Genomic DNA, 23,412 nt, shown 5'->3' with positions numbered 1-23,412 from the left:
ACAAAAAATTATGTTACGGAAAAATTACTATTTTGGTTCGGTAAAAATTCCTATGGTACTTGTAAGACTTCCAATATGTCCTTTGGTAGCGCTGCTGTACCATGATCCCTTGGTAGATTTTACTTTCATGGCTTAGCAACTTCTACCACATCCTTCTCTCCGTGTATTGAGGATATTAGGAGTAGTAGGTAGTAGCTGTACTAGCCAGGTCTAGTACGTAGTAGAGACGCTGGTGGTAGTAATGGTATCAGAAGTGGTAGCGCAGGTAATAGTAGTGGTTCCTCGTGGTTTGTGGTTTGGAGCTTGCAAGCCCGAGAGCGTGGCGATGATGGCCGATGAGCGGCGGAACTGTGCGAAAGGACGGGAAGCTCGCGATTTGAGCGGCAGTCTCTCTTTGCCGCTTAGAGTGCGAGGTCGGGTGTTACGGTGATTCCTTTCAGGATCGACCGATTCGTGTGTCGTATCGTGACGCGTCGCGTGTCATACTGGACTTGATTTTGTTTTTTAAAACAAGAAAGAGGAGGAGAAGGTGAAATTTTCTTTTCTTGGACAGTAGTCTACTTAAATTTATAACAGAAAGAAAGGAACTTTCTCAAGATGCGGAGGACTTTACCCAGACTGTGGTCCAGATTCAAAAGGAAACGCATTGGCGGAAGAAGACACCACGTGCACAACTTTCTCGTTTTCGGACACATTTTCCTTATACTGCTGCCCGGTGAGTCTTGCGTGTTTTTTAAAAAAGTGTGTACAAATTCGAAAAAGATCTATTTGTTAAAGTTTTTCTTATATTTGGGAAAATCGTAGTAGTGTATTTCGTCTATTTTGCCCCAAATATAGATAATGGAAACTGACAGGTTGAAATTGTTTTTCCCGTTTTGACAACATAATTTCCGCTTATGGGGGTACGGAAAGCGATGCGATCCATTGGTACAATTCTTGTGTATCTGAAGAATTTCGTTGTATAGAAAATACTCCATGCTGGACGAGAACGGAAAATAGAGAAATATAGAGGATGAATTGATTCCATTTTGGGAAACAGCTGAGTGCAAAGTTAACTTTCGAATTGAGTTAACACTTGATTGTTGGATAGGGCTTGCTACTATGGTATAGTTTACACGTGGAGAAGGGATAAAGTCGAAGCGAAATTGTTGCAGTGCAAACTCGACTTGAATTTTTCGACGAGTTTCCAAATTCTCCTTCCTACTTCTACGAGGACCTGACTTCCTTCTGATGTCTCTGCTGCCGTTTTTCTCTTTTTAGTTAGCCTTATCTAATTTTCCTAGCTTTAGCCTTATCTTTCACGCCTACTCTAACTTGCGCTTTCCTTGTAATCCGCACAATACTCTGTCTACTAGTTATGCCATAAAAAATGTTATCCGTTCAACTACCTTTTGTCCTGCCTGGTCCTTAGGTAATTTATTTTCAGGACTAATAAAACTCTATCTGTCTATCTATCTATCTATCTATCTATCCTTTATTCAAATCATGTAAAAATATTTATAGACTATCTTATTGATGTCGGTATTGCAAACGTCTTTAGTTATCACTTGAACTATCACTGCTTGGTCTTTTTATAATTATCGAACTGTCGCGGGATATGTGCTTACACTACATAACCCGCTATACACAACTAATTATAAGTGCAAAGTTAACTTCGCTGCTTAAATTCTTAAATGAGTAAAAGGTCGTGGCGCCATTAACCAACCCTTAAATAGCTGCGCTGCTATCTTTTAAAGCTTGAGACTCCTAGCTTGGATAATGGCTACGTGTCACGTCAGTGTAGACTGGAGAATTGATTTAAAAATATTAACGGCTTCTTCTGTCTCTTTCGGTTATATAGAACATTTATACGTAATTTCATTCTATCGAAAATTCCGAAGTAAATGGGACGTTTTGTACGTTAGCGAATTTTTATGAACGTTACATTTTTTGAATACCAGCACTAGGATTTTCTTGAACTGTTTCAAACTTTATTGTATCCTTTAATTGAATATTCGGGCACCTTTTATCACGAGGTCAGCGTGAATTTTCTCGGAGGTGCTTTGGTCTATTAAAGCGCATAACCAAGTTCGTTACAAGAGAAATTGTAATACTAATAGGAATTAAGTTATTCTTGCTCAGGGTCTGGTGGATTTGCCTTTTTACTTTGTGAGGTGAAAAAGAAAGTCATTATACGTCAATGCGGTTCCTGACTGGTTTAAGAAAGTTTGGAGCTATTAGTTTTCTGACTTATAAAATCCTTCGATTATTACCTTTCGTTACTTTTCCTTGCTTATTTTAAATATCTACTTCAGATTTTGTTTGCAATGGTTTTTTTAATACTTCGTTAGTCGTTCTCTTATTCTGCCTTTTCCACACCTCGACAAAGCCAGCACCGCCACACATAAAAATTTAATAAGAACCTGTATCATAGTTAAGGGCTCATTTTAGGCTAATTTAATATCCTTTACTTAAATTTAATGGTCCTCAATTTTTTTGTAAATTCTGTAGCGATGGTAGCTTGTCCCAGGTTTGTTCTACTCTTGCGTAACGGCCCACACGGTACAAATATTTCAAAGATATCCCTCTTACGTCTTACGAACATACAGATGCCGCGTGGACGTCTCACAGACATCTTGTGCTATCTGGAAAGTGATATTTTCGCCTTAGAGAATTTGCCGTACACGTATAAACGTATTTCATTTTGATGTAACATGTACGCAATGCACGAAATGGTAATTGTTTGAATATGCAAACTCATAAATATAGCGATACTCTCCTTTAATGCCAACGAAATGTAATATCGGATATTGCAATCTTCTGCGTACTGTCGCTGTAAATAAACATTCGAGGACTTTATCGGCAAATTTCCTGTATCGCTAGGCTAGCCACCTGTAGGATTTTTTGCTTTTAGAATTGCAACGCTTTTTTTGCTTTGTCTACCTTTACGTATTCATGAAAGTCTTCATATACCGATAACGATTGCTTTTCCATGAATTCAGAGATTTTCCCAAGCGACGAAGAAAATTTTTCAAACGATGCCACTTAAAACTCCTATACATATTCATCGCGGTAAACTCAAGATAAATCGTGACAACGAATGCAAATCTCAGTGTCATTTTTTTTTTTTCGTTTTTCCTCGTCTTACCTCGTATATCTTCTCGGCATTTGCGACACTGCATCAAATAACCACTTATCAGAATTCGTCCTCCTCGTTAAGTTCGCGTGGGAATAATTTTGATGAAGCTTCATAAAGGGATGACATTTACGAATTGCGATTAGCAACGCGTACCCCAATGTGAAAGAGCTTAACGAATATATTCAGGAGTGTAATATCGATTAATGAATACTGCAAAGTATAGGGCTAGTTCTCAAATGACAGAAATGCGATCCTTTGTCATTGAGGTAACATCGCTATTAAAAGTCGATAGACTGCGAAGCCATGAAATGTTTCTTTCTTGTTAAAATCGCACTTTTTTTCTACTCCGTCTGTCTTATTCACCTTATAGCTTTCATCGTTCTCATTGGCGATTCGCAAGTTGGTCGGTAGGACTTTTCATGTCCTTTCAGAATCATGAAAATCCTATTCGCCCGTAGCTGCAATGAAAACGGTCCCACGTTACTAGCTGCAAAAGTGCTTGCCTTACCTACCTACTCACCTACCTACCAACCAATGTACTATTCCCCGATGAAAATACTCGGACACTTCCTGTTGGGATACGAAATAGCTTTCTGTCGGGCAACGAAAACGTCCGGCCTGTCCAGGGACTTGGGATGGCTGCCGCCGGGATATTTCCTAAAGTCTAGCGAGTTTCATGTCGTCCCATCGTTATCATTGTCTAGCGAGTATAATAATATAAGGGTGGTAGTAGGTCGGCGGGCAGGCAGGTATCACGGGTAAGTAGGAAGGGAAAGGGAGAGAATTTATAACTCTGAATGTGACACGCTGACGACGTATAAATTCACAAAGCTGCAAATATAGATTTTATACGATGGAACACGTCGCTAAATCCTAACGAATTGGGAAACTGGAATACGCATTGATCTCCATTAAATTCGTTATCGTATATGCTTAAAAATGTACACGTGTATCTTACGCGTTAATCCCTGTTGAAGAAAATTCGTAAAGGCAATTTCGGTGAATATTATAGGCAACCGATTTCTTTACAAAGTATATGTAGGAGTCTGAGTGTTGATATGATAAATGATTTTTAAATTTCTTTCAAGTAACATTTGATCTTCTACGCTCGCATCTCCCATACCGAGTCTCATAACTCACGGCTATATAACTATATATATCGAATTATATCAAAACATTAGAAACGCGTACGAACGAACAATTGATTCTTAATTATTGTAATGGGAGCTCATCTGATGTACGGAGGACAGCTAAGCGGTATGGCAATCTATCCGGGACGATGTCCTGCATGATGAGCTGATGAGGTTTCAGCGTGGTTGGTGAGACGATGGTAATTTATCTGAAGTCCGTTAACCATCGATGCGGCACTTATTTTGTTTGAGCTTTCCCACTGGTTCGCTATACCGACGGTTTTTCTGTCTGTGATAATTTAATACGTGCGTCTTTACCAAAGCTTTGCGATAAAAGGGACGCGTATTCGACATCCCACGCGAACTAGGATTTAGGATAGATGGGCGACTCCCAATGTACATTCGCTAACTTTGCTTGAATATTCATAAGTGGTTAGTGTTTGCTTATACAGGTAGGTTTTCACTACGATGTAATTTATAATTGTTGTACAGAAGAAAAATCAGCTGACGATATGGCTTGACGTGAATTTCACTTTGTCCAGCTCGCAAGGTAGACTTGCAACGAGCATTTATAGTCGAAGCTCCCCTCAACCTGGAACGGGGGGATACAGTTTGCAATTAAAAGTCAGGACCTCGACAGTGCGCTAGTTACAGTCGACTAATTACTAGGCGACAGTGGATGGGTTGGGGGAGTGGGGTAGGCCGAGGAAAGTAGCCAGGAGAACAGCAAAAAGCCACGTCGGAAATATTTTCTTGGAAAGCCTTTCGCAAACTTGGCATCCGCCGTTCGCTTTTGTGTACCGCTGAAATTGGTGTTCTGTGAAAAAGCTCGGTTTTCCATTGACCAGTTGAGAGAAATGGTTACTCGTATAGCGATAAAAGAAAGTGAGTGACTTATGGTAATTGGATGTGGTGGGATTTCGGAAGAGAAACAGACATTGTTCTTGGATCTTGAAAACGAGTTATATGCAATTTATACCGCAGTTTCTGTTCGTAACAGCGATTGCTCGTGGAAGAATGAACGTGAGGATCGTTCTGTTTAAGGCAGCTTTTATCAATTAACTATAATGCCTAATGTCCTCTTAGAAAGCACGACGCTTCCTCGTTGGCAAGTGTACAGGACGATTAGGAAGTTTACAGGCCGTTTAAAAAGTGGCACTCTGCCCTGCCGTTATACTCGGCGTACATATAAAGCAGTAGCGATGCGGCGCCGCGATAAGCCAACCAAGAGCTTCAGTCGCTTAGAGGCAAGTCGCGAAAAGTCTGTCTATACGTTTATAATTCTCTTTTAGTACTTCTCTTTTTATCTTGATCGTTATATGTTTAAGTAAAAGGGGCAGACGCGGCAGTGGGCGCACGCGATTTTATCGCTCCTTTCATATTTGATGGACTTACTCGAGCATCAAGCAAAGAAGAGAAATGGAACTGACAAGTGGCGCATGCCAATGCCAGTGGGTACCTAAACTGTGCGAAATACCGTATGAAAAAGTTCCCGACCCTATTTTGCCTATTGTCTCTGGCACCCCTGAATTCTTACAGTGTTGTCGCTGCGTTCCCTCTTCTTCCGGGAGTTGCCAACCCTGTCTGATAAAAAGGGTAGCTAGGCAGAAACTAGCGAAAGAAAACGATGGAAATTCCTGCGGATGGCAGAGTCTGGTTTTACTTCCTGTCTTACCCAGTCTCCGCTATTATGTTCATTGCACGTTGAAAAACAATGAAGTGCCATTTTCGGAGTCACCTTTTATAACGTAAATCTTAATTTCGTTTTTCTTTTTTCGTGTCCAAGTCAGACGTATTTTTCTCTTTAAATTGTACCTGCGGGCCATGAAATTGGGTAGCTCAAATGGCGGTTGTGCGTTGCAAGTACCTACTTACTTATGTTTAATCTGCCAGAAAGTTGCTTCAATTCGAAATTGAATTTGGGCAATATGGTAGGTAATCATCTTGGATACGGCGCGCGGTACGTGGGTACATATTTTTCCCTTCGTTCGCGTTTTCACGGGCATTTCAATTTTCATCAATTTCTTCTGGGCGGGTCTCAGCGTCTCCTATGATCCAGCACGCGATACACGAAAGGAATAATGGGGTTCCGAATTCATTTTTATTATTTCTATATAATAACCTTCTCTTCTCACAAATAGACTCTCGGATTGTCTTATCGTGAAATCAAATGGAATAAACTGACGGTTGCAAAGCATTTCGATAAAAAAAAATGAATATAAAAAGAGAAGAGACTTTTTTTCCGTTTGAAATGAGAATTTAAAAGAACAACTCCAAGAACGCGGAATATTCCTCCAGAAAACGTGAGGCGCAGTAGAAAAATACGTTATGGCTTAAGGCGCTATATGCATCAACTGCACCCGCTGTCTCCAATGTCACATAAAGGGGGAAAATTTTACATCTGAATCGGAGAGAAACGAGATTACCTAATGTTCCCGGGATCGGCGGGACCATCGATATATAGTATGAGCTACGCGATCCCTACTTCTGATCCTTTGAGAAAGCGTCCGCTCAAATAAACAAAGATGAAATGAGGTGGCGGCCATTCGCTCTCTTTTTCTAATGCTCCTATTGTCTACGATCTCCATACTTTCATACTACGGCTGCTGATTGGAAAGAGACTTGGCTGCCACCAATCACTATCTATTTCTTTCAGCCGACCATTTTTTCTATGTCAATCTATGCGTAGTCCATATGTCCATGGGATGTGCTACTTCAACTGGAATATACTATAATTCTATTCTTATTAACCATCATTGCTTCTTGGTTCTTTCTCTCATTTTATATTTCACTTCAGTACTCTTTGGCATACCAAACAAATGAGAAACATTAAAGCGAATACATGAGTAGGATCAATTTGTAGAACGTCAGCTCCTAAGCGGTATACAGAATCTCTTAATTATTCTTGTGGGTGTGCTATACTTGATTCACGTATATATATTTAAGGGCTAGTATCTCATACTCGTGGAGTTAGGCTCAGAGATACTTAATTCTAACCAGGTTTCGTAACATCAAACCATACCGATTAGCCTACAGGGCTTTTCAGATATTGGCAAGTTTGCACTGAAGTCTCCCAAAGGGTTAATGTAACAGTATGAAGTTGTAGAGATTCCCCAGGCATACATACATATACACACCACGTGTACTGATCCACCGCCGCGCTCATTCGACAATTCACAAACTGCCGTCTCTTTAACAGGTTGCCAATTTCGTAGCGAGTAAAAGCTACAATTTTCCATGATTCTATAACGATAAACTCCCACTCCAATCGATGCGGCAAATAACGGCGGACGGAGAACGCATAATGGCGACACAGAACGTAGAAACGTAAAATGTCGATATGTTACCGTGATACCAGACTATACTATTATTTCCCTTTTAGCTTCGCGAATAGGGTTGGTACCACTGGTCTGTACTAGCTCTACGTCTGGATATAAACTGGAAGCAGGGCTACGGAAGCGTGTAATAACCGCATATATAATCGTGACTATAGGACTCGTCTCTTGTAATTATATACATACGTCATAGGGAGTATTTGTGGATAGTACAATTCATATATATATAGATATCAGGACGATTCAGGAATTTATACGTATATATATATATACATAGAGGAAGGTACTATGGGGCTAAAGTCGTATGTGCTGCTGCTGAGCCCAGCAATGCACCCTCCACCTACCTCGCTGGCACTCACATCTACGTATGGACTTTACAATTCTCCCTGGAACCTCCAACCTCCAACCTTCAACCTCCTCTACCACCGTTCTAGGCCGGGTTATCTTTATCGGAGGTAGCGGGCCACATAAATCGAAGTGTTTGCTCGGCAGAGGCCAAGCGCGCTGGCAGCGTAAACTCACGGCTAATAACAAGGCGTCTCGTCTCGTCCTTTCGCACTCTGGCTCTTCCCTTCTCCATGAATTTCTGGCTATGTACACCTCACTTGGCGTTCTTGGATTACCTCGACTCCTGACCGTAACCATAGCTCAGTTACAGCCTCGTTGCAGGGCTGGGAGAAAGCATTCGAGTAACTTTGGTAACTGCTATTCGCGTACCGCCGAAACCATATTTTGACGAAACATGTTTGTCCGAGCGTGGGATGTTTCGTAAGGGGCACTCAGAGTTTATTATATTCGCTTAGATATCGTACAGATGTGCCTGTAACGTGAGTAACCGTGGTTACATCGAAAAAGTTGAAGAAGAGAGACGACTATTTCGGTAATAGAATTTTTTTTCATTTTCAGGAAGACAAAAAAGTTTCAAACATGACATTTATTGGAATCAATGATTTCTGTACCGAAAGGAAGCTCGAAGTAAAAAAAAATATGTTTTTCTTACTTCTACGGGGACTCATAACGTGCGGCTACAACGTAAATGGTAACACCGAAATCGAGGCAATCGATGTTTCTTTATTCTTTACTTTTTGTATTTTTGTTCTTCTGTCTCTATTGTTGGAACATCTTTCCTGGGGCTGATGATTGAATTTAGTTATCCAATAAGATCAGCAGACATTTTGGTTAGATAACTTTGTTATTTGGAAGCAAATGTAGCTATAGAATTGGATAAGTGCAGTGTGAAACAAACTTTTTAAGGCTAATAAAAATAAATAATAATACCGTACGAAAGGGCAACCGAGATACGAATGAATGTCTGTCTTCGACAGACAGAGCCTTTTATAATCTCCGGGGAATCAGCCGCGGGCCAATCAAAGCCCTTGAGGGCTTTGGTCTGCTCGAAACTCCAGCTGCGGCAGAATTCTTCGAATAGACCTAAGCAAGCTATTGCTGTTTAGTCTGGGGGACGTTGTTTGCTTCCTACGGTTTAACCTAAACCAACCATACAAATACTGTAGCAGTAAGAATTTTCTATTTGATATAATGTTACACAGATATCTTTAGTGTTTTTTAGTCGCATGCTTTTCGTCGATTTCTTTTGGAAAATTTTTAGTCTCAGGGCTCGTATCCTTGCAGGAAATTCTATGAGATACAGCAATAGCGCAGAAGACGATATTGATGGTTTTCAAAGATGCATTTCAGTTTGCTGGTTTGAAACAGCTGAGTTATCGTTTCACAGGGTCTTTCCGTCTGGACCCCCTGTTGGAAAAGTGCAGAATGCGCTGGTGCATTACCTCGGGTTTGCCTATAGATTTTACGTGTAGGTGCCGTAGATCGGTCAGATCGTGGTTAGGGGTTGGAAATTGAATTTTTCGTCTGAAAGTGCAGGATACACTGTGCACCGGGTATATACGTACTGCAGTGGTATATATGCATTGACGTCGAGTACATCATGGAGATTGGCCTCGTTTTTAAGCCGCAAAATGATTGCTTTTCTAGATTTCAATAATTTTTGTACTTTTTTTTTGTTTTCTTTTTCGTAATGCCTATTTCTCGAATCTATCTCTCACTCGTATGCTGCGCTTCGCTTTCATATTCTACTTTGACATGTTTACTTGTTTATAACAAAAAAATACTGCTTCACGTCTTATTGAGTCTTGAACGGTCGCCACGTTCAGACTGTCAACTTTCGCAAATTGCTCAAGCATAGCCTGCGTCACGTGGACTACGTGATTAAAACTTTAATTAAGAGACGTGAGTCTAGCCTTTTTACGGCGATTTAAAGAACGTCGAGACGCCATTACTCGCTGCGTTATTCAGGAACGTATTAATACCGCGCTAGATGTCCTTAGAATATCTTTCAAATATACATTTTGAATACTATAATGTCTGAACTTTATTGTTATGCTTAAATACGACTAGAGGGTTTTTCAAGATATATTTGTGTATCGGTAAAATCTATTCCACGTTTACTGTCACTCAGTCAAAAAGTTTGTGGATATAATTTTTCTATTGGGAATAGTAAATAAAGACACTCCAAAACATTCACCACGTCCATCCTACTCTTGTATCCTCGATAACTCAAAATATATCATACAAGAAGGTTGGAGGAGACTAGGGATGTTCGACCACTTTTTTTTTTCTTCTGACATTCATAACTCGTAACGTTGTCACAGTGTTCGTAACGTTATCAACCATGCTTTTCCGGAAATGTGGTAGGTACTATAGTCGTTTAGCACTAAAGTTTTGTTTTATAATGATTTCCTTACATCCATATCGGTACACAGCCAAATCTCTCACATGGTCAAACATCCCCAGTCTCGCCCGCTATTGCCAATAACATTGCACTCTTTTATAAGCTGCCATAAAAGAATGTGAAAAGTGCGGTAGTAAAGTTCTGTTTAATGCCTTTGTAGCTTCACTTATATAGTTACTGGTCACTCCGTTCATAATATGAGGGAGATACTTATACTGTACGATTTGAAGTCCCGATAATTCAGGAGCAAGGGCGGTAGCTGCACTTTGGCTTTGCAGATAAAACTGTACTTTACTATATATAGTTGTTGATTTACAGTTAGACATTATGAAAAATGTAAGACGTGACATTTGTTTTTAATACAGATAATTATTGAAAATGTTTGTTATACATCAATTTGGTAGTACTGTCATGATGATATAATTTGCTCTTACGATACGTGATATTTTTCATTGCTACGTTCAGCTTTGTTTGTCACACTTGATTTTTTTGTGAAACCTTGTAAAACAACCTTGTAAGCTTGTAAAATTTTTTGATAATTTTCTTCCGCACTATGTAAACTACTATTGGTTACTATATTATTTATAGACTTATTGCTATAAATTTTTGTTCCTGGCAAATATGTTTTAATATGTCGTATGAGTCCTTCTTCGGCTCAAGTATAAGATCAGCCATGCGTGTTCGATTTTTCGATTCAGTGGTTTCGGCCGTATTTTCAAGAAAGACTTTACAAGGTGTGATACGCCAATACAATGGAGCGGCGATATAGTTGTACACTGCGGTCGCCCATTTGGAAACTACCAAAAAGTCCTAGCAAATTATATATTCGATCAAATATATCATACAGTTGAGTTACGACATCAGACTCCGATTCTTACAGATGGAACATAACCTATTTTCGACATCTTAGCAGGTGCTGTTCAAATATGGGAAAAAGGTATTCCACTGAACTCGAATCGAGTATATTTAAATTAATTATAACAATGCTAAATGCTTTATGATTAATTTGTTTTTCATTGAGTAATTTTGGAATTTGCGGTATATACGTATAAGTACACACGTGGGCCAGCGTATCTTTCAGAGAAATGTAGATTTTTAATTTTCATGCTATACCAACTTGTGTCTACGTTCTCTTTCCTTCAAGAAGAAAGTTCTATACTAGAGTTTAAGAACAGGTAGGACTTTGTTCTCGCTTTCAAGTCTTCGGGATTCTCTGATTTTACTCTTGACATCGAAGTGAAAGAAAAGTGTGCGAAAGAGAGAAAGGCAGACACAGAACGAGAGAGTGAGTAGGTGGAAAAGGGGGGGGGGCAGTCGGGACGGCAAAAAATTGCAGCTTCCCGCACGAATTTAATTACGCGGACAATCCTAGCTGTCGTATTTTATTTTACTTTTTTTTTTTACATTTTTATATCCTTTATTTTATTCCATTTCATTTCGTTTCACTTCATTCGTCCCTGACTACAGCGCGAAATTCCTCTGCGAATTAACGGAGTACAATGATAGTCCCTTTTATCTTTGATGAAATTTAATTTTTCGTATCCTCGTCAATTAGCATCAGTTACCTGATGTACGGTTGATACGTATTTTTTCTTGATTTAACGTGAATTCGACTTTTCAATGTCTCGTTATTTCTCATTGTTATCGTTTTGAGGACTTTTGTTTCATGGAACATCATTTTCTCTATAACCTTAGTATACCTATACGAAATGTGGTACCATTATACGAATATACGTATGTGTAGCTGTAAATGAACGTGAATTTTAGTTTTCGTTTCATTGAAAAAAAATACCTCGTATCAAAGCTCAGCCTTGGATTCACTTACAGCCCCGCACAGAATGGAAATAAAATGTTTAAACCCCTGGCGTTTAATGCTTGCATTCGTTTGAAAGTTATCTTCCATTACACAGCCAAGAGGCAGCAGACTTGGAGTCAGTCACTCTTAGCAAGTTATATTGCTAGGAGCTCGTCGGCGTTTACGTAATAACCATCGACACGTTCAGTTGATTAACGTAGTGCTACACCTAACCGTGCACTGGGTTCAAACTGGAAAAGCGATTTTTATTTCGTATAAGGCAAATGTCATTGGGCAAGTAACGTGTAAATGACATTTAATGAGCACGTGGTACGGTTGATGTCCATGAAAGAATTAGTCCTTGATATATATTCACGATACGAATTGATGGTATGAATTCGTGATATATAATTAAATCCACGAAGGAAAATTTTTGAACAATTAATTGCCCACGTTGGCTATATCGTAGTTTATGGACTAACGAGTACTCGCATTCAATGTAATGGAATTGACGTAACCCTAATTCCCTGCTAATTGGAATCCTAAGTATTTCTAATCGATTGATTCGATCGAATAGGTGCGTCCGACCATTCAATTGGTTCTTATATGCCTCTTAAAAGGGTTCATGCTTTTTCTCTCAATTCCGTCTTATCGTCATATACGCGTACAATGGAATTTTCTGCTATTCCATTAAATCTTTTTCGCGTAAAATGGTTATCTTATCGTTTTTACTCGTTTATCCTGTTTTCTCCTCTCGTCGATGCTGCTGATGTTACTCTTGCAATTCTAATATTTGACACAGAGATTGTTCAACGTGGACGTTTTTCATAGTTGCATAATCATAACATTGACACAGGTCAGAATTAGATGATTCTTTCTAGCATCCGTTTATTGAATTCGATCACCAGAGTGACGAAATAGGTCACTGTGAGTCCTGAGGAAGATTCGATGGGGCTCAAGAGGGGTAGGCAAAGGGCGTCAAGAGGAAACGAGACGGACTCTCGTTGTCCTTGTCTCTGGCTACCAGGGCGACACTGCGAGAACCGTGTAAGGCCGAAGTGACTCTTTGCCGTATTTGTCAGGAAATATGTGACGCAAATACGATAGAAGGGACGAAATTGTATTTGGTTAATTCGAGAATGGAGGATTAACGAAAAATTGAATACGAATGCGTGGGATGTGAGAGGGGTTGCAGACGGAGAATCATGATTATTTATTTTTCATTTTTTTTTTAAAGGGATTTTGGATATTTGATTTTTTTATTTTATTTATTATTTTCATTTATTACATTTTTTGTCAACCCTTGGAGATCGGCCGTTTTTTCTTTGTATTGCAGGTGTGCCGTCTCTGTCTTTCTCGTGGGCTCTTGTTTTTCTCTGCTTCTTGGACACTTCTGTCATAATTTTCAGTTGCTTGTCGTATTTCTTTGCATTTTTTTTTTCTTGCCTCTCATCAGTTTTTCCTATAGACTGGTCGGGCGCTTGTTTTCCTGCGAATTCTCTTTTCCGCATGAATACCCACGGGCCACCGCTGAAAAGGGAGCAGTAAATTATAAGAAAAAAGGATAAAAAAATGTGGACAGGGAAGATCCGTCCTTGGAATGCAATCAGGTCCGGCGAACCGTAAGGTGACGTAAATTTAATGAGGATGTGGTCCCGCTGACATTTTTCTCTTGTTTTTCTTCGCCTTTCATTTTTAATGTAAACCTAATTCATACATGCTGTATACACGTATATGTATAGTTCTATATTAACCATTTATTGACAAATTGTGCTTACGTTAGCTAGGCACGTGGCTGCTTAGTACAAATTATTTAATACCACGTCCATAGTTATAAAAATTTAATAATTAATCTTGAGCAGTGTGAAAACATATGAAGTATATTTATCACTCTCTATATTACCGACATTATATTTCAGGGAGGATTGTTTATAGGAATCGAAGGCAAAACATATGCAAAATATCAACTCGTGCGTGTGTTAAATTTAAGGTAGCTATATCGCTTCGCACTAGTCAAATCAGTGATAAATTTTTAATAACGTTTTTACAATTTCTGGTGGTTTAATTAATAGTTCCGAGGTGTTACTCACGTAACAGCATTAGTTCTTAATATATAAATACATTCACAGCCACGATTCAAACAGAAAGCCGACTGATATATGTGAATGTTATGTATCCGATGTTATGTTTTTTCGTACAGTTTTTTTTAAAGAATAAACCATAATAATAGTCCAATTATGCCGAGCAATATTTCATTTTGATTATTGGAAGATTCTTAATCGATTGACGTAGATAATATTAGTAGCTCAAAAGATCCAACCGTTTGATTACCTATCCTAACCTAATATCAGGCATACAAGTGAATATAACTTTTAAAATAACTAATATTATACAAAATCTCGGCGGTCAATCGATTAAAGATTCCCCAATAATCAAAATGAGATATTGCTCGTCATAATTGGACTATTATTATGGATGATTCTTTAAAAAAAAACTGCACGACGAAATATGACATCGAACATTTGGATATAATATTTGATTTTCTATTCGAATCACGGCTGCGAATGTACTTATATATTAAGAACTAATGCTGTTATGCGAGTAACTCCTCGGAACTGATAATTAGGCTACTAGAAATGGTAAAAATGTTATTAAAAATGTAGCAGTGATTTGTCTAGGGTGAAGCGGTATAGCTACCTTAAAAATATGAAATGCGTCTAACGCCATATTATTTCTCCAATACGATACATGAAAAAGCCTATTAAAATATGTATCGACTCAGTTTGATTCAGCAATTGATGATTTTTCATGTACAGCTTCGTCGCTCCAGACTAGATTTTTATAATATGGATAATCAACGACGTTTTAACAATAGCGACTGCCCTGCTCCTATAGGAACAGCACGTACAGCTATAAATGATGAAATTTGAGGCCACGAGGAGTTGACACTCCGTATCGACATTCTGACTGACACTGGTGCACTTTACATGGTAATGTAACTTCAGTACTCTTTCTGCGTAGAACGATATACACGTATTTCTTTGCTTTGGAAAAGACGAATCCTTTGACGTGGCATCGGTATCCATATATACTTATTTTTCCTACTTTGACAAATACTCTAATGACAATCAGACACAATTATTGATTACTCTAGAAAAGTAATACAGCACCTTGAAAACAGCATGATCTATTATTAGAGAAACAGATTAAATTTTATCTACTAATTACTACTGTCCGTAGTAGAATATTAATTACTTGAAGTTTTTTTTTTTCTTTTTACGATTATGGTAGTACGCACTGCTATTCCTAACATTGATTATTAACTGTACATTTCTCCTTTTCAAGTGTAATCATTCACAGTTCACAGCTACGGTCCTTCTGGGACAGTCTCTCTGTTTTTTTTACCTTCCATCCTTTAATTGTCCTTTTTTACGTTCTCGAAACGCGGTATAATTTCAACGTCACAGCTCGTAATTACGTTTGGCTAATACAGGTGCTCCACGCATGTTATTCAGTTACGCACCGTGTACGTCAACGGTGGAAAAGACTATTCATCTGGTCACCACGTATGTTTCTCTCTTTTCCTCTCTCTCTCTCTTTCTCTCTCTCTCTCTTCTCCCTCTCTCTCTCTCTCTCCTCTCTTCTGAGTGAAACGGTGATCTTTTTTAACTCCCCTTCTCCCTACCTCTTTATCTCTATCTATTTCATTCCCTCAGTCGCGTTCTCTTCATTCCCATCCATAGTCCGGACCCTCTTTCGCACCCACCCATCCTCCCTCGGATTCCTCTCCGTTAATAGGGAAGAGAATAAAAAGACCGTATGGACGCCTGTTGATTTTCCGCGATATATACTCGAAGGCCGATATCGCTGGGGAAAACATCGAGCTGGCGACAGTATTCACAATATTGACGGTATTCATGATATTTACAGTATCTACGGTACGTGCAGTGTCCAACGGTAGTATCTATGGTATATTCATACTGTCCACGTAACCGGAGGGAGAATTGATCAATGTCAGTACCTACGGGTATAGGGTAGATGTAATATTCTACGCGTAAAAAATTCTTTCGAAAAGCTTGCGGGTAATAGCTTGGAGGGAATTAGCGCGTTTTCGGATAATTGGAAAATGTTGGCGCGTCCTATGCGTAATACCATGATAAACGTGCGAGTGAATATGAATTAAATTTTTTAAGAATTCGCCCGTACATCTCGAACCCTTGCAGACCTATAGGTATCTGGTCCTATGCTAGTAGTAGACTAATGGACACATTTTGTTTACAGCAAAGGTCAAACAGTAATATACAAATGGATGAAACATTGCTGATGTTCGAAATATATATTTTTTACAGCAGGCGAATCGATTTTTCTTTATTAGCGAGTGACGCGAGCTTGAAGATTTACGAGAAACTAGGTAAAGTCCGACACACGTAATTTTTAGTCGAATATTTTTTTTAAACCTGTCCCAATTTTTTTTTTCACTTTTCAAAGAAATTCTTCGTTTCGCAGCAACACGCTAGTTCGCTGCGCTCGGACATGTTTTTTTCACAATCTCCATTCCCCCGCCCCCCCCTTTTTTTAGTCTCTTTGTACGGTACTGTTTTTCGTCCAGCTACCCCTTTGCGCAATGAAGCTCTTCTGACAGCGGCAGCTAATGAAAATATTATTTCAGTAACGTTATAGCACGGCTTGGCTGGTTACTATGCGTAGATACAGTGCTAGAGTTTACCAGACTCTGGAGCGACTCGAAAACATATTATTAAAAGCCTTGCGTCGCTGCTGTACAGGTACCGCGCGTTGCGTATAAGTCCCAGAAGTACGTGAACCAGCATATACGAAGGATCGAATGAGGCTAGTTAATTTCTGTACTTGCGCGTACATATACCGGATTCTCGAGTTTAGCTCTACCTGTGATTATACGTATGTACATACGTACGTCCCTCTTTTGGCAGCTATAACGTTTTTCCTCGCTTTCTCGATTTATCGCCTGTAAAAGAAACGGCGGGATAACGTAATGCCGAAGCCAGATGGGCGCAGATCGGCTGTTCTCGTGCGCCATTCGTCCAGGGTACATTCGCCAGCCAGCTCTACCTTCGGGGAAGGATTATAACGGGCCGACGGATATGGTTTTGGCGAAAGTTTTAGCAGAATATAATCGTGCCTTTACGGCTTACCGTGAATATTGCGCTTTTTATATCACTGTGTATATCTATATGTACCGCGAGAGAATCTGGGATATAAGTATTCAGTTTTTAGTTCGACTACCGAGTTCATTAGAGACTTTTGAAAGAGAAAAAAGAAAACGTTGGGAGACGCGTCGTTAAGTCGTAAGAGCCTCGTTACCGGTCTTCTTATTGGTAGGATAAAAATAAATGGGGGTTAGAACACGGGAACACCCTTAGTGGAAGGAAATTGTACTGACCGGCCAGTCAGCATCTCGAGCGATTCTTCTCGTCGCATTTTCAGAACCTTATTTTCTTTGTTGTTCCATTAACTCTTATTTCTTGTTGACTGTTGTGCGCGCATGCGCACACTCCCTAGACCGATCCTAGTACCCCGAGAAACCTCGAGAGGGAGGTGGTGGTTCCTTCCTTTACAATCTGTACACATTCTATGTTTACCATCCTTCTTTTCTTTATATATATGTACTTTCTTTCCATGATATTCTGCCCTCACAGCTATTACCGACTACGTGAAAAACCAAGAACCTTAACCCTTCTTCTGTGGTCGTGGCAGCGTGCACCGCAAAGCCACCCTTCGCTTCTGTCAAAGGGCTCGCAGCCTTTATTCACCCGTTGGCGTTGCGCCGTCGTATTACATGGCGCTTACATTTTAGCAGGCACAAAAAGCTCGCAAATTAATTCGAAAAGTCCTGAGACCAACGGCGCCCTGATAGATATCTTGGCTGTTTTTCTTTTTTTTTTTAGTCCCGTGCACCAGACCTCTTTTATTATCGTTCTTGTTATTATTATTTCTCGTTTTAATCACGCCTCTGTCTTGCACCTTCGTATGAAAGTTTCGTATTCGTAGTGTGTTCGTTATCTGCGTGGATATTCGTCCTTGCTTCTATTAAGCTATTTCGAGGGCAAGACGAAAGTCTACGGAAATTATTTATTTTTCTGCCACACGATATTTCATCATATAGTATCGTGTTAAAAAATTTCAGACTCGGTTACCGACCTTCGAATGATTAATTGTTGGTTTGAAAAATGAAATATTAGTACAGAGGCAAATGGGAAAAGCTCCTGTCCGCGTTTCAATTGCAGATTTCTCATGTTAATCATCTTGAGATCTGAAATACAAAATATGCACTGAAGGTAGCGGATTTCAGAGATTAAATATCCCGCTTAAGAAAGTGAAGTCACTGAATAATGAGTTCTCGACCTCATGTTAGAATCATGGCGGTTTTTGCGGCGGGATAGCTGGCAACGCTGTGCACCTTCAGCTGTGCCGTCATCGTCGTCGGCGATTCGATTTTTGGAAAAAAAATAATGGAAAATTCAAAATTATATACATATTCTAAATTCCGCATTTTATATGCATCACAAAGTTCAATAAAAACCCTTCTAAAATTGTTTCACGGCAGTATAACTTTGTACGCTCGCAAATATGAGACCCGGATCCCACGGGCCCGCTTAGGCACCCACAAAAAACGCACCTTCACGCCCTGAATACCTTAATCCATTCGTCCTTTTTCAGTGATTACTAAGCAGTGCGATAAGGTTGCCGTGTCATTTTATCATTATAAGAAGAGTGCGACGAATTTTTCGTCCAGGAAAAATCGTTTTACGATATGCGAACATTTATAGGGATTCTTAACACTAAACCTACCGACATGTTATACATACCTATTTCTACCGCTGTCAAATGACCGCTTTTGAAATAACCATTATAGTCTTTTCCAGTTGATTGTAATTAATACAGAATTTAGCATAGTCGTGCAGTAAGTTCAGGAAAAATAAAAACCTGGAATTTAACAATTTTGATTAAAGTCTCAAAAGCTGTCACTTGACCGCTCTGATACGTTTAGTGTTAAAGGCAGTCTCCGCGTGGCGATCCCTGCAAATCGAATAAGTCCCAATTTTCTTGAGTGCGTTGCGAATCCTTGCACTTCCACGGAACGTTGAGCGTCCGATCCTCCATATACAGTAACGTCCAATTGAAGTGCAACACTTGAATTTTTTTACATATCTGTGAAAGTATGACGGATTTCGAAAAACCAAAGACATTTTTTTTAGGAAATTTCCTTCCCGTTCGAATGGTAAGGGTTTTATCCCGATCGGATACAAAATGGCCGAGTGGCAGGGGTTGGAGTGAAAAAATGTATTTTGGAACTTTTTGAAAAATTCGAGATCTAGTAGTTCCGGAAGGAAATTTATATTTCTAATTAGGGCCCGAGAGAGAGCATCCTTCGGCATTAAAAAAACACCCCCATTGAACCCCTGTATGATCACTCTAGGAGGAGTTACACCCCCTTGAAGTGAAAACACTTAAATGGCCATAACTTCTGAATGCGCCGGCCAATCTGGTCCAGTTTCTGCATGATATCATCTTTAATGACACTGCAGATTCTCACGAAATTATTGTTCTCGGAGATGATCCCGTGATGGAGATCTCGAGATTTCGCAAGTGCAACCGAAGCTTCCACGCCACTTTTCATTAGGAAAGCGATGAAATAGAAGTTTCATTTTTATCCACGTTGTAGCTGAGATTTAACAACGATTAAAACGCGCTTTTAAACATCCAAATACGAGTACGCTAAGGGGTTAAATTATCCGTGTGAAAAAACGCCTAAATTTTGCGAGTTCCGCAAGATGATTTGCGAGATGATTTTGCGAGATGGGCCCTAAATAGAAATATAAATTTTCTTCCGGAACTACTAGATCTCGAATTTTTCAAAAAGTTCCAAAATGCACTTTTTCACTCCAACCCCTGCCATTCGGCCATTTTGTATCCGATCGGGATAAAACCTTTACCATTCGAACGGGAAGGAAATTTCCTAAAAAATATGTCTGCTTTTTCGAAATCCGTGATACATTCACAGATATGTAAAAAAATGCAAGTGTTGCACTTCAATTGGACGTTACTGTATACGTATATATGTCGGGTATCTATAAACGCATGATTAGCTTCATCACATTTCCTCGTAGAAGTTAAGGATGGGCGAGGACTGGCTATCACCTTATCAATCTGTAAATTTATGTAAAATGGTGTTAACTAAACATTTTCGTGTCCCGAGACTTGGCAGAATTGATTATTCGAGACGCATTTGAATATTAAAACACGAATATTTTCGAAGGAAATTATTGAGAACATGTAGAGGGTCCATTAGCAGCATCTGTACTTCAATAAGGAGTTGTATGTACCATGTTGTATGTATATACAGTCGAGTCCGTTAATAGCGACATTCAACGGAAAAAGGATATCGTACTAAATGGACCACGTAATAAACAAAATGAAAATCCTATAGGAATTTGTATGAAAAGCAAACGTAAGGGGGCAAATAGGATGCGATATGCGGTCAATCGTTATAAGCGGAATCGTAATAATCGTATCCCCCTGTGTATCTTTAACCCTCAAAAGTCGCCAGGATCACTCATAGCCTTATTCGTGAAAAGATATGTATTTATTTGCAGGACTGAAAAACTTGTGCAATTGAAAAAGTTGTTCAATTGAAATACTTGACGCTGACAAATATTAAGCAGTAAAATATAATATAATATCACGAAGAAAATATTTCCTCACAATCGACATATATTAATTTTATAAACGTATATATATTTAATGAAATAATTTGGAATTATAAGAACGTAGAAGTGCAGTCAAGATCCAAGGATACTCTTAATAAAGAGTTTTGGGATGCGTCAGTGATCAAGATATTTGCACGTCGAACGAGCGATCCTTTGTGCAATCTCGTGGAGCCGGCTTTGCGGATTCTCGAGTGTCCCTTTCTGCATGAGTTCGTTAGGTCAATACTGCAGTTCCTGGTACCTGAGGACACTTTGACACACAATGCAGCCAATAGGCGAATTCGAGAGTGCGTTACGCAGCACCCTTGTGTTGTTTGCACCGGAACCCTGATGTACACGTGCAGCCTATTCAGGCAGCAGGCTCCGAGGCATCTGTTGCACTTGTAACGAGTATTGCACTCTCCTCTCATGGCTGCCGTGCTACATACATGAATCCAGTAGAGTTTCCTTCGTTATGGTATCTTCGTTTGCGGCCTAACGCCAACACCTACTGCAGCTTTCCCCATTATGTACGAAGAAATATTATGCACGTGTGCGCGACACTATATTGTGACGTGTTGATATTGATGATATTCGACGAACGTATTTGTTGATATCTGCAAGCTTTAGATACCTGGTAATGCTGTCGATACTAATTAAAAAAGAATATTTCGACCTTGGATTATTTATATCTTTTTCTTTTCTTTATGTAAGTGCGAGAGAGATAGCGTTAACTACTGCGCAAGCGTAAGAGAGAAATACATGGACACGTGTATCGATGTCCGAAATCGTGAACTTTTTTGGAAATTAATCTAGAATGAAAGCTTTTTATAACTTTCAAACAGATTCAGATATTTTAAGGCTTTGAAGGTTCTTGAGGCAGATTGAAAATTCAATGATTCGTGGATGCGGTGGTAAAGAAATTTTTTACCTAAATACTCTTTGCCGTCCATTTTGAGCTGCGGATGGTCTCGATAGGAGTATCGTTGAAAAATATGAAATTTTTCAAAATTTCATTCGAAATTCATAGACAAACTGTTTTTTTAATTGGTATTTTGAAAATGTGAGAAACATCTACCAATACTGGTTTAATTTTGTATTTGAAACCGTAAACCGGTATATGCGTGTAGAGATTTAAAGGTTCTGCATTAGACCATATGTGGGTTTGGCCAAGTTCATAACAGGTCGAAACTCACGTTTCTTAAGTCCTAAAGGGGAAGGCTTTTGCCGGTGTAAGGGGCTGCAAGTGCCAATAGCACATGGCGCTGCACATGTAATATGACTGTGTTTAGGCGCATGTATTATGTACAATAGATTCGACATACATTAGAGAGACTCATGTACAGTGCGTAATTTGGTATATACTATATAAAGCTAAGTACATAAGCCCCAGGACTTAGTATTATATGTATTGGAGCATATGGCCGTGGATGCTCATTAATCAATTCCAATTAGTAACAAACTCACGTATGATTGCTTTACGGACAGCTACGACATAAATGAGAGTGGGAGTAATTCCAAAATGGTATATATGTATACGATCTTTTATTTCTCGCGTCAGTATGTACATTGCTTGGCTCGGTTTTATATTTTTTGTATTATTTTTCTTTTTTTAATTTTTTTCATTTATTATTTCTTATCTATTTCAAAAGTATCACCGAAAAGTAGCTTAGACATCGGGGTTTTACATTAAAATACTTAATTGCAGTACGTGATAAAATATTTTAATAAACGTTTTAGCCCTTTTCTCTATATATGTTTATATTGTTTATGTTTTATTCTTGTGTATGTTTATATTTTACACACATACATATAGGTTTTATGCAGAAGTACGAACATATAGGCTCTCGTGTATAATGGGGCAATGTGTATGTTCCTTTTTTGTATGTAAAACACTATGTAGTATTTTTTTTTCACGTGGCTTGTACTTGGACTTTTTTTTCTCACCAATCTACATAAATGTCACGAAATGCTTTCGTTCGAATTGGTAACAGCATCCGGTTTGCCTAGGGTCTATTTACGCTGTCTCTCTAGTATTCCCGTCTGCAGCGGCTGCGGAAAGTTTGAGTTCGCACGTCCGTGCACCAAGTGTACATTTCCTCGAAAATATATTACTAATTTGCGTATAGCGTCTCGTTGAACAGTTCGTTCACAGTTTAGGTAAAACACATAAATTTGTACTATTTGGAAAAATGTAACGAAAAACAAATTGTTCACGGGTCATTGTAGACCACGATCAGCCATTTCGAACTTCAACTGTGATTCCATGCCGTGATTAGTGACTTTTCTAACAGCAATACATTGTCAGTCAAAATTATTACACAACGATACAGAAGACGTTGGAATTTATCTTTACAGTCGCACGTGACAGAATATTCCGAACATATAGATTACGAATATATTCGTAATTTCGTCGAAGTTTCGTAAATATGTTCGAGCCAGGTAGAAATATCGTAAACTAGTGATGTTTGTCGTAAAATAGTCCGAAAAACAGAGGCACATTTGATAAACATAAGAGTTGTCTGTATAGCAGAGGCAGAACAGAGAAAATTGAGA

At 39.1% G+C, this 23,412-nt stretch overlaps 1 protein-coding gene across 1 annotated transcript in view; it reads left to right on the top strand.

The window, feature by feature from the left end:
* The first annotated feature begins 398 nt into the window (after positions 1 to 398).
* LOC107271216 (Down syndrome cell adhesion molecule-like protein Dscam2) overlaps positions 399 to 23,412 on the top strand; it is a 54,850-nt gene continuing 31,836 nt past the window's right edge. Inside the window, exon 1 of the mRNA XM_015746935.2 lies at positions 399 to 715. Within this exon, the coding sequence (XP_015602421.2) occupies positions 598 to 715 (118 nt within the window). The 5' untranslated portion in view covers positions 399 to 597. The remainder of the gene's footprint in view (positions 716 to 23,412) is intronic.

This window comes from Cephus cinctus, unplaced genomic scaffold (assembly GCF_000341935.2).
Source record: "Cephus cinctus unplaced genomic scaffold, Ccin1 Ccin1_scaffold0929, whole genome shotgun sequence".
Taxonomy (NCBI): domain Eukaryota; kingdom Metazoa; phylum Arthropoda; class Insecta; order Hymenoptera; family Cephidae; genus Cephus; species Cephus cinctus.
This window is presented reverse-complemented; position numbering and strand designations above follow the sequence as displayed.